General features: G+C 35.4%; 1 protein-coding gene across 2 annotated transcripts in view; it reads right to left on the bottom strand.

Annotated features, from left to right (window-relative positions):
- The window catches only part of USO1 (USO1 vesicle transport factor), a 90,497-nt gene that overhangs the window by 38,164 nt on the left and 39,419 nt on the right, over positions 1–12,914 (bottom strand). For both annotated transcript variants that reach the window (XM_035004784.1, XM_035004783.1), the window contains exons 5-8: positions 9,392–9,492; positions 8,934–9,036; positions 8,728–8,783; positions 2,866–2,986 (exon numbers count right to left, since the gene is read on the bottom strand). In XM_035004784.1, coding sequence (XP_034860675.1) covers positions 2,866–2,986; positions 8,728–8,783; positions 8,934–9,036; positions 9,392–9,492 — 381 coding nt within the window. The remainder of the gene's footprint in view (positions 1–2,865; positions 2,987–8,727; positions 8,784–8,933; positions 9,037–9,391; positions 9,493–12,914) is intronic.

Below are 12,914 nucleotides of genomic sequence, written 5' to 3' on the forward strand. Positions count from 1 at the left end.
GTGAGATTGAGCCTCACATTGGGCTCCACGCTCAGCGGGGAGTCTGCTTGGGATCTTCTCCCTCTCCCTCTGCCCCTCTCCCTACTCATGCAGCCTCTCTCTTTAAAATAAATAAAATCTTTATCCTCAGCGTGAGAATAACCAAAAGTTAAGTAGTCCTCATAGATCTTATAGTCTGGGTTTGAATTGCCTGAGTGGTCTAGGGAATCTCAAGCCTTTTTTTTAAAAAAAAGATTTTATTTATTTATTTGAGAGAGAGAGAGAGCACAGAGGGAGAAGCAGGCTCCCCACTGAGCAAGGAACCCAAAGCGGGGCTCGATCCCAGGACTCTGAGATCATGACCTGAGCCGAAGGCAGATGCTTAACTGATTGAGCCGCCCAGGCGCCCCTAAAATAAATAAATCTTTTTTAAAAAGTATAAAAACACTCATTGAATGGGAAAACAAAATCAAAATACAGTAATCTTAGAGAAGGAAGGCAGAATAACAGTTCTACAAAGACTTTGTTATAGTTATAGTTTTACAGAGAATGAGTTATATACACAGGTCTTAACTCTGTGTTTTCTTTCTTAAAAATCTAAAACATGTATAGCAAAATGTAAACGTTTAATAGAATTGGCCGATTGGTGCACAAGGGTTTGTTACACTATTTCTTACTGTTTTCTGTATGTTTGAAAAATGTTTCATATGTCAACAAAAAATTTAAGAGGATAAAAAACATTCCCCGTCAACCTCCAGTTCCTATTTACCTTTCTCCCCCGACTTCTCCAAATTCGTTGCATGAGTTTTCTCTACTATTCTATTTTCCCATTTCTAACACGTTCCTCTCACTGCAATATGGATTCTGAGGCAACCACTATACACAACTGCTCTCCCCAAGGTCATCAATGATGTCCATGTTCCCAAAGGTACATTTCTGCTCTATCTTATTTGACATCTCAGCAGCTTCTAACAATGCTACCCACTCCCCAGACCCTCCCACAGATGTTTTCCTCTTGCCTCTCGGCCCTCAGTCTCTTTTACCAATACTTGCTCCTCTCTACTATTCCTTAACTATTAGTATTGCTCAGGTTTTTGTTTTAGCACTTCCCTTCTCACTCATTACTCACCCTAATGGACTCATCTCATCTTTTATCTCATTTATCTAACTTTGTTTCATCTATCACCTATCTTCTAGACATGCAAATCTTTATCACCAGGCTGGCCCTCCCCTCCAGATTAATATAGCCAAATGTCATCTATACTACTCAACTTGCTAATCTCACTTCAGTCAATGCAAATAAACTAATTTTCTCTTTCAATCCCAGGGCTAGGTTTTTGGATCAACCTCTCACTAAAAACAACTAAAAATGCTGAATTAAAAAACAAAAAAGCCTCAGGAGCAATGAAGATTTGACAGTTTAGCAAGTTAACAATGATAGGAAAATGGGTATCTTAGTGAGGTAAAGAAGTATAAATACCTTTTGGCTGGGAGTATATTTCTCAATCTTAAAAAACCTAAAACTTTCATTTTGACAGACTCACATGGCAGAGGGAAAATAAATCAAAGCCAAGAGCACATACAAGGTGGGAAAGGAATCTAACAGAAAACTCTCCACTAATAAGCTGGGACTTCAAAGGGCTATATCCTCAGCGTGAGAATAACCAAAAGTTAAGTAGTCCTCATAGATCTTACAGTCTGGGTTTGAATTGCCTGAGTGGTCTAGGGAATCTCAAGCCTTAAACCTGGATTAAGTTGATCCCAGATAAACTGCACTGCCAGGACTTGGCAGAAATGACTATGTTTTCTCTAAAAGAAATTACCTCCATCCTAGGCTTCAAATTCCTATGAATAATTCTGTTAAGTACAACACAACACTTAATCAAAGATATTCATGCACAAAGAAAACACTGAGCAATGCATAAGAACCAATGGAGCAAAAGTTCCAGATCCACAAAGACTTAAAATATTGGGATTATCAGACACAGACTTTGAAATAATTGTTTCTTGTGTTTGAAGAAATAAATAGTAAGTTGAAGATATCCGCAGATATTTTGTATTGTACTCAGCCACAAAAAAGAATGAAATCTTCCCATTTGCAATGACATAGATGGAGCTAGAGAGTATTAGGCTAAACAAAATAAGTCAGTCAGAGAAAGACAAATATTGTATGATCTCACTCATATGTGGAATTTAAGAAACAACACAGATGAGCATGGGGAAAAAAAAAGACAGAGGCAAACCAGAGACTCTTAACTACAGAGAATGAACTGATGATTACCAAAAGGAAGGTAGGTGGGCAGATGGGTCAAATAGGTGATGGGATTAAGGAGTGCACTTGTCATGATGAGCACTGGGTGATGTATGGAAGTGTTGAATCACTACATTGTACACCTGAAACTAATATTACACTATATATTAAGCATGGGAATTTAAATAAAAATTTAAAATAATAATAAATAAGTAAATGTAGGTGAAGAAAGAATTGTTGAAATAGATAACAGGTCAGAAATAATAAAACGGAATAAAGCCTGGAAACTCCAAAAGATGGAAAACACAGAAGAGAAAGTACGATAAAGTGAGAGTCAAATCAGATGACAGAGAATTGATTCTGAGTTTAGAAATAAGACAGGAGAAAATGTAGCAGATCAGTGTTTGAAGAGAGATGGCTGAGATTTTCTAGAAATGATGAAACACCCCAACTTAGATTCCAGAAGCCTAACAAATATCAAATAGGATAAATAAAAAGAAATCCATACTCCACAAACCATAATGAAAGAATATAAAGTACGAATCCTCATTTCTCCCTCTAATCGCATTCCCTAAAAGTTAACAATTTAGTGAGCACAAAAGGAATCTCTTTAAATCAATTTCCTCATACTATACCTCCATCACTGTTCCCCTCCTCTGTAATAATGTCCAGTAGTCTCTCAAAAGCATTTTCAAAAGCAACAATTTTCTGGATTGCTCCATTGCTTCTTGTTAGTGCCTGCAGTAGTAACACACCCTTACGGAGGAAAAAAAAGATAACGTTTAGTAGAGAACAACTTTTACAAGACATTTAAAAACCACAGAATTTTAGGGCGCCTGGGTGGCTCAGTCGTTGAGCGTCTGCCTTCGGCTCAGGTCATGATCCCAGGGTTCTGGGATCGAGTCCCGCATCGGGCTCCCTGCTCCGCGGGAAGCCTGCTTCTCCCTCTCCCACTCCCCCTGCTTGTGTTCCTGCTCTCGCTGTCTCTCTGTCAAATAAATAAATCTTTAAAAAAATAAAAAAAATAAAAAATAAAAACCACGGAATTTTAGAAGTGCAGGTATTTCACAAGTTTGACTCTTTCACTTTATAGATGGGGAAAAAAACGACAGATAAGGTGAACAATATGCCTCCCTAAGATTATAGACCTCAAAGGGACAGAGCCTAGACTAGAATCCATGTCTACCAACTCCTAATTCCATTCTCTTTAAACTGCACAATATAAATGTACAATAATTCTTACATATTCATCAAGCATTACTTAGCTTTAATTGTGCTTACGAGAGCTGGGAATAATTATATGTCTTAGGGATGCTTTTTTTTTTTTTTAAGATTTTATTCATTTATTTGAGAGAGAGAGCGAGAGCACAAGCAGGCAGAGAGGCAGGCAGAGGGAGAGGGAGAAGCAGGCTCCCTGTGACATGGGGCTGGATCCCAGGACCCCGGGATCATGACCTGAGCCGAAGGCAGACACTTAAAACGACTAAACCACCCAGGCGCCCCTCAGGGATGCTTCTGTATGTGCTTCACAATAGCAATGGTATGAAATTGTGAATTCAATAATATAAATCTTCAAACATCATCACATTCTAGCAGAGAAAGTTTATATTTTCCTGTAATTATCTGGCCCCCTAAATTCCCGAGACTTGATTCTAAGTCAATAGAAAAAAGATGCATAAAACAACTAACAGTAGTCTTTGCTTCTGATTCTTAGTTTTTCTCAGCTCCTTTAAGCTGGATTTAGCTTATATATTCTGTAACCTCTTCATTATCATTCAAGAAAAACTCAGTTTCCCATTTCTGTTTATTTCACCATTAAATAACAAGTATTTTGTAACAATACCATTTTCTGTTTCTTTGAAATAGCATTTTTTATGAAAAATGTTTTGTTTTGTTTTGTTTTTAGGAAAAAAGCAGATATTACTTAAGAGAAAGAAGAACAGCAAAGGTGTAGTTCAAAAGTCCTAAAAAGGCAAATTACCTTATTGAGTAGATAAGTCTTCACATAAGACCAAAAAAAAAAAAAAAAAAAGCCCATGGCTTTACTAGACTTGTTCTACTCATTTTTCTGACTGTCAAGTCTCAACAGTGAGATAAGAGAAAGGCAAAAGTAGTTATTTCTAGGTGTCAAATTCTCCCACTTAATGCTGCCAACTTGGGTTTAACTGCTACCAAAGGGGGGAAGGAATACAGCAGAAAGAACATTAAGGCTCTGAGTTAAATAAAGTGGGTTTTAAAAACAGTTGTCCTATGTACTAGTTGTGCAACCTTAAGCAAATTACATAAATTCTAAGTCTTAGTATGCCCATATGTAAAACAAGGATAATATCTTTGTTACAGGATTTTTATTAGAAGTAAAGCAGATAAAATAACTTCTGTGGAAGCTACCAGGTTTATATGTATATAGTACTTATATTTTAAGTTCTCTTTTTTTTTCTTTCCCCCAGCTTTACTGAGATATGGACATAGAACATTGTGTGAGTTTAAGGCGTACAACCTGTTGATTTGAAACACTTACATACTATAAAATGATTACCACTGTAGTGTTAGTTAATACCTTCATCACATCACAAAATTACCATTTCTTTCTTGTGGTAAGAACATTTAAGATCTACTCAATTAGCAACTTTCCAGTATATAAAACAGTATTATTAGCTTAATATTATTATCACCATAGTATACAATAAATCTCTAGAGCTTATTCATCTTATAACTGGCAGTTTGTACCCTTGACCAGTATCTGTCCATTTCTCCCACACTCCAGCCCCTAGTAACCACCACTTACTCTGTTTCTGACTTTCTATCTTATTCTTTTTTTATTAGCATTTTTTTATTATGTTAATCACCATACCTTACATCATTAGTTTTTGATGCAGTGTTCCATGATTCATTGTTTGTTCTCAACACATGTTCACTTATTTTTCCTGACTATAAAGAGATACATTGTTCTAATCAAACATAACCACTAAAATGCTATTAAGAACAAAAGTATACTCATCAGTCATTAAAGTAAGTGGATACCAAGTCCTTACTTTAAAAACTGATAATTAAAGGCATTTATTCATTTATTCTGCTTTTCATGTATGAACTATATTTCAGGGTAACAAATTGGACTACTCGATGAAGTTCTTCTTTGCAGAAGCTATAAGATTGTAACTTAATACATGTGAAATAATGACAGAATTACAGAAATCATCATTTTGCAATTCTTAACAAAGAAACTGATTAAAGCAATGATCATTAATGGATGATCAGATGTAACTGATGAATCTGATGTAAGGTTGATAGAGAATTTACAACGGAGAGATCCAAATCAAATCCACTGATCACTAAAAGTGAGACAGCCAGATATTATGTTTCCTCATGTGTTGCAAAATTAAGTTCACTGTATCATTTAGGAAATACCCTAGCAAAAAGGTGAACCAAAACCTAATCAAGCCCTTTAGATAAGTTAACAGATATAACAATCAAATGTAATAAGAGAACCCTGTCTGGAACCCAATATGAAAAAAACAACTGTAAAAGGTATCTTTGAGACAAATGGAAAACCTGAATATGGAATGGTTATCTTATTGAAACTGAGGGCTAAGACATCATTGTTAACTTGTTAAATGTGATAATGGCATTACAATTATATCAGGATATATATAACTGTATATATAGGTATACTAAAAGTATGTAATGGTGAAATTATATTGATTGTTTCAATGTTTTTAAATATTCCAGTCAAAAATAAAGGACGGTGGTGAGAGGAGAGGTAGATGAAACAAGTATAACAAAATTTTGAAAACTGATGGGTTTAAGGGACAGGTTTGTGTGTTTGTGTGTGTTTACATTTCTCATAATAAAAAATTAAAGAATAGAATCTATCTATCTAAATCTATCACTTAGGAGTGAGCAGGTAGTTCAGTTTTTCAACCTTTCCTGCTAATTTTTAAGCACTAAGTAACATAAATAAATAGGATAGTGTCAGTGCACCTATGGTAAAGGACCAACTAATTCTCTAATCCAGATCAAAATTAATGTTTCAAATATAAAACAAACTGGGGCTAAAAATCTTTACCGATATGCACCCAGGGAAGCTAGTCAATGTTGACAACTACTAAACTATTATTGAGTACAATTAGAAAGTTGATTAAAAAGAAAAAAAGAAAAGAATTTTTAAAGAAGAACAAAAAAAGAAAAGACACAAGAGGAGGAAAAGGGTAGTGTATTGTTCCAGGTAATCACAGAATGCCAATAAGAACTACCAGAGGTGCCATTTAGTTGCCTCTGGTTGCTGGTGTCAACTGAGGTGTACCATGGTGTATTATATAATGTTATGATAGTAATTAGCCACAAAAAATTCAAATGAATAGGTTTACTAAACCCAAAGAAAGGATGGCTGTAAAACATAAAAACCAAGAATCCAGATGTTAAAAAATATACATAACTTAATCCCTAATCATAAAATTAATGAAAAGCAACATAAATAGAGAATCATTTTATCGGTCTCAAATAAAAATTGAGAAAAAGGTGGGGCGCCTGGGTGGCTCAGTTGGTCAAGCATCTGACTTTCTATCTCATCTCAGGTCTTGATCTCAGGGTCATGAGTTCAAGCCCCGCACTGGGCTCCATGCTGGGCTTGAAGCCTACTTAAAAAAACAAAAAACAAAAAAACCCAAAAAACAAAAATCGAGGAAAAGGTTAAGAGCAGGAAAAAAGAGTAGGGGTTAAAGGAAATGGTATATTTAAGAACCAAGCTAATACAGTTTTACACACACACAAATTCTATCTGAAAATGAAAATAATGGTAATGATACTAATAGCGATCCATGAGAGGGAATTTCCTTATTAAATGATTTATATGGTGGAGCACCTGGCTGGCTCAGTCAATGGAGCATGTGACTTTTGATCTCAGGGTTGTAAGTTCAAGACCCATGTTGGGTGTGTAGAGATTACTTAAAAATAAAATTAAAAAAAAAAAGTAAATAAATAAATAATAAAATAGAATGGAATGGAAAATTTTTTAAATAAAAGGTTTGTATGGCATTATCTTATTTATACTTAGGGCCAAGAGAAGAACAGAACAACAACATCAAGTTTAAGATATATAGTAATATTTTAGTAAAGGAAAGATGCTCAAAATTCCTAAGTAGCTGGGTACCCATCTAAATAAGACAATTCTTAAAAGAATAATAGAGACTTAAAAATGTCCCTCTCATCAGTTACATTACCCTATTATTTAACCCCTTATAATACTGCATTGACATATATACTATAAAATGTTAAATACAAAGTTAAAAAACTGTATGTGAACTAAAGGTCAAGAGCACTTCACTTGTGTCTCTGCTCTGCCACTAACCAGTTGTGAAGCTAAGAGCAATCCAAATGGTATTTACTAGCAGTAAGGATGAGAAAGGCACAGGCCAGTTACCATATATACAAAAATGAATAGACATCACTAACAACAAATCACTTGGTTTTCGTAAGTCTTGGGCTTCTCAGTGTTAATATGGAGAATGAATTAACCTGATATGCTCTCCTGGCTCTAGAATTTAATTTTAAAAGGATTTTTCCAATTGTTGTCTAAAGTATTATGTCTAGGGGTGCCTGGCTGGCTCAATTGGTGGAGCATAAGACTCTTGATCTCAGGGTTGTGAGTTCGAGCCCCACACTGGGTGTGAAGATTACTTAAAAATAAAATCTTTAAAAGCATTAAAAAAAAAAAAGTACCACAGTCTTGACCAAGTTATAGATAACAACCAGAAAAATGTTCAAACAACAAAAAAATACATCAATACAAAATATTCAAACTTATATGCAAATAATAAAATAAATCAGAATGGAAGATAACTCCAAAGCAAATCATGCTCTATAGTTAAATGCAGATTACAAGGAAAATCCTTTGAAATGCATATTCAGTCAAATGAGGGTGAAGATTCCAAATGCAATGCTTTAAGTTTACACAGTTCAATGTCTGGGGATGTTTCCTTTACTTTTTCTGAAGGCAGAATTTAGTGTCAATATAGCCTTTCAAAAGAAGATGAAAGAAATTCTAAACTTGTGGAAAGGCATAAATTTGAATATGAAAATCATCTGTCTACACCAAAATACTGGATAGGCAGGAAACAAAGAAATAATGTGGTCTTGTATATAACTTAAAAAGGTCTAAAACAGGGGCACCTGGGTGGCTCAGTCCTTAAGCATCTGCCTTCTGCTCAGGTCATGATCCCAGGGTCCTGGGATCAAGCCCCACATCGGGCTCCCTGCTCAGGCAGGAAGCCTGCTTCTCCCTCTCCAATTCCCCCTGCTTGTGTTCCTGCTCTTACTATCTCCCTCTCACAAATAAATAAATAAAATCTTTAAAAAAAAAAAAAGTCTAAAATATGGGCCAATACCTCCAATTTCCAAATCTAACTTCTTATGACACTGAATAAGGATCAACAAAGATTTCATTTGCAAAGAGAGGGGGAAAAAAAGTTGCACATTCTTAGACTTCTTCGAATTTAACTTACATCATTACGTATAACTTCCCTGGAATCTGCTAGTAAGTCCATCAATCTTGAAACACCTAGAACATATAACCGTGTGAAAAATAGTGGCAGATCAAAAATACAAATAGTGATTTAAATTATGCAATTTATTAACACATCATTTCAGTCCCCCTCTTTAGGAATGATCCTCACTTTTAAATCAAAATTATTTAAGATGAGTCACTTACCCATGGGACTGACTAAAATAATTTGCTGCACCTGAGGTCCTAGTTGTTTTAAAAGAGAAGTAAGAAGCTTCACACCAGGCCAGCGGACATGGAAATCAAACTCCTGCAACATAAGTATTTAAAATATTTAACATCTGTAATTTACGTTTTTAAGAAAAACATTTTTTTCAATAGTGGTATTAAAAACTACAAACACAGTTTAGCAAACTTTAAAAAAGTAATTTAAGAAATAAAAAGAAAATAGTTAACATAAATGATTAAACTTGGTAAGGTAAAAATGGAAATAAGCAGACAATACTTTAACAAATTACAGAGTCCTTAAAACATGCATGTGAATCTCTTGCAATGATACTACAAATTTCACGACCTTAAAAAGGTATGTATATGTCGCTTCCTCAATAACACCCCCCCCCCAAAAAAAAGCTTATTAAGATGACAAAAATAGCAAGATTATTTACCTCCAATAAAGATAACAGGAGAGTGACATTTTCCTGCTGCTTAATGAAAATTTCTGTAAACTGGCTTCCCAAATCCCCACTCTGTCTTGTGGAATTTTCTTCTGTAATATTCAAAGATAAAGTACTTCAATATGATGCTACGTTATTTTAAAGTATCCTTTTTGTTGAGGGAGCTAAGCAGAAATGGTAATTTTCTTAGAACAGTATGGCTGGTAGTGATAGCACAATTATGCTGAAAAGATTATCCTTAAAATAACTTTCAATATCATTTAAATAAATAGTTATTCTTAAATGTTTAAATATGATAGTCAAAGAAAAGACATCTAAATTTCCACATCTTTTCAAAGACATTTTTAGGTTAAACTTCTAATTAGGGTACAAGGGAGCTTAAAAATTTTGCTCTTCAAAATACAATGTTAGGAAAATCATAGACTAGAAGAAAATATTTGTGAAATAAACGCTGCAAAGGACTTGTATCTAGAATATATAAGGAATTCTTACAACTCAAGTATAAAAAAAAAACAGTAAAAATGAACAAAAGATTTGAATAAATACTTCATCAAAGAATAAAGTTATATGGATGACCCCCCCCAAAAACACATGAAAAGTTGTTCAATATTATTACTCATTACAAAATTACAAATGAAAACTACCATGAGATACTATTTCACACCTATTAGAATGGCTAAAATTTTAAAAGACTGACCATATCAGGAATTGGAGAGGATGTGGAGGGCCTGGAACTCTCATATACTCTCATACACATTCCAGTGGGCATGTAAAATGGTACAACTACTTTGAAAAAAGTTTGGCAATTTCTTATAAAGCTAAAGATATACCTATTATATCCCTTAGCCATTTTGCTCCTAGGTATTTACTGAAGAGAAATGAAAACATATGTCCACACAAAGACTTGTTTGTATATGAATGTTTACAAAAGCTTTACATGAAACAGCTAAAAACTAGAAACAACCCCAAATGCCCACCAAGGGGGGAATGAACTAACAAACTGTTGTATACTCATACAATAGAATACTACTCAACAATTTTAAAAAATGAACTACTGATATAAACAGATGAAAGTCAAAATAATTATGTTGTGGGAAAGAAGTCAGACCAAAAAAAAAAAAAAAAACAAAACCCAAGAAGAAAGTATATACTGTATGATCTCATTTATAAAAAATTCTAGAAAAACACAAAGTAATGCACAGTGATAAAGCAGATGGGTGACTAAATGGGGGCTAGGAGGAGGGACTAATTACAAACAAGCACAAGGGAACTTTTGGATATGTTCATTATTTTGGTGGTGGTGGTGACAGTTTCATGGTTTATACATATGTCATAACTCATCATATTGTACATTTATTTATGTGTAATCATTATATTTCAATTATACTTCAAGAAAACTGTTGTGGGGCGCCTGGGTGGCTCAGTTGGTTAAGCGACTGCCTTCGGCTCAGGTCATGATCCTGGAGTCCCGGGATCGAGTCCCGCATCGGGCTCCCTGCTCAGCAGGGAGTCTGCTTCTCCCTCTGACCCTCCTCCCTCTCATGCTCTCTCTCATTCTCTCTCTCGCAAATAAATAAAATCTTAACAAAAAAAAAAAAAACTGTTGTGGGGCGCCTGGGTGGCTCAGTGGGTTAAGCATCTAACTTTTTTTTTTTTTAAGATATTTTATTTATTTGACAGAGAGAGGCACAGTGAGAGAGGAAACACAAACAGGGGGAGTGGGAGAGGGAGAAGCAGGCTTCCCGCAGAGCAGGGAGCCTGATGCGGGGCTCGATCCCAGGACCCTGGGATCATGACCTGAGCCGAAGGCAGACGCTCAACGACTGAGCCACCCGGGCGCCCCTAAGCGTCTAACTCTTCATTTCAGCTCAGGTCATGATCTTGGGGCTGTGGGATGGAGTCCTGCCTCGGGCTTGGAATTTTCTGCCTCTCCCTCTGCAAACCCCTTGCACTCTCTCACACGCATGTGCGCTCTTGCTCTCAAATAAAATAAAATCTTTAAAAAAAGGAAGAAGAAGAAAGCTGCTGTGAGGGAGAAGAAATCCAAAGCTGGTTCTTCTCTGAGCGGTGTGACTATGCTGGAGAATAAAAACTGTAGGGGCAAGACAGTAATATATGTGAGTGCAGCAGGCTGGGTGTGAGATGACAGGAAGGCTGGAGAGAGTATATGCCCTGCCTAGGGGAAGCAGCAACTGACTGCCAAGTGTGAATGCAGGCCCAGCTATCGTCAGTCCGCAGATTTTTTAAAAACAGAAATCTAAAATCCAAAATCTCATGTGAAAGTTCCCAATTTGTAATACCAGCAACTTATTTAAATTATTTTAAATATTAAGTGGGTCAAACAACCTTGCTTATAAGACAGACAATGCCCTTGGGCCAAAAGATTGTGACCTCTGGAGACAAGCTCAGAGTAAGTCACTGACATTTGCGAGAATATTATTAAAACTAATCGAGGGGCGCCTGGGTGGCTCAGTCATTGGGCGTCTGCCTTCGGCTCAGGTCATGATCCCAGGGTCCTGGGATTGAGCCCCGCATCGGGCTCCCTGCTCCTTGGGGAGCCTGCTTCTCCCTCTCCCACTCCCCCTGCTTGTGTGTCTCTCTCTGTCAAATAAATAAATAAAATCTTAAAAAAAAAAAAAAACTAATCTAAGATTAAAGGAAGGGAAAAAAACATATACAGACTTAATGAATTCTTCCTATGAAATTTATTTTAAAATGCTGAAAAGTTTTTATGTAGATAAATGCAAATAACCAAGCTATGGGTTTAAGCCTTGGTTAGTATTTCTCAAAATGCAGGACAGTGTGGCATGTTAGTAAGTATCTGATGAAAGCAAGCACCTTTGCCCAAATGTATTTGGATTAAACAAAGTTGAATCGGTTTCTTTACTGCAGAATTCTCAGCACTTAATGTACTAATGTAAATTTTGTGATGCTTCAGAGGGGAATATAGTATGTTATGTTTATTTAACTATGGGACCTTTTAATACAGAGGACTCTGGGACTTTTGTGCTATACTTTAAAGGAATGCAGGTTTAACCCAAGAGAGTTTAATTCAATGTCTGCATTGAGCACAAGCTAATAACTTGGCAAGAATAAGAGTTAATACATATGATTTGTTCCGTAGTTATACTGTATAAAATACTGTAGCTTAACAGTATATAATTAAGATCTATGTTTTGAATTGAACTAGTAAAATATGATCCTGTTCCAAGGATCTACAGTTCCTTCTGTTTTAATGTTATTGATTTAAAAAACAGTGTTAGTGAGATAAACTCCACTTCCTTTAAGTTATAGTCATAACAGCACTTCTCAACTTTATTTAGAGTCTTGCAAAAAATTAGCTATGCAATTAAAGTAACATACAAACTATTTTCATATAGCAGTAAATTAAGCTATTTATAGTAGTTTATATATAAGTAGTTTACATAAGCCAACTACTACACTAATTATATCTAAAAGCTATAAACCAAAATTAAACTCATGAGAAATCACATTTTATATGTAAGCCAAGGTA

Source organism: Mirounga leonina, unplaced genomic scaffold (genome assembly GCF_011800145.1).
Source record: "Mirounga leonina isolate KUSES-001 unplaced genomic scaffold, KU_Mleo_1.0 Mir_129, whole genome shotgun sequence".
NCBI lineage: Eukaryota > Metazoa > Chordata > Mammalia > Carnivora > Phocidae > Mirounga > Mirounga leonina.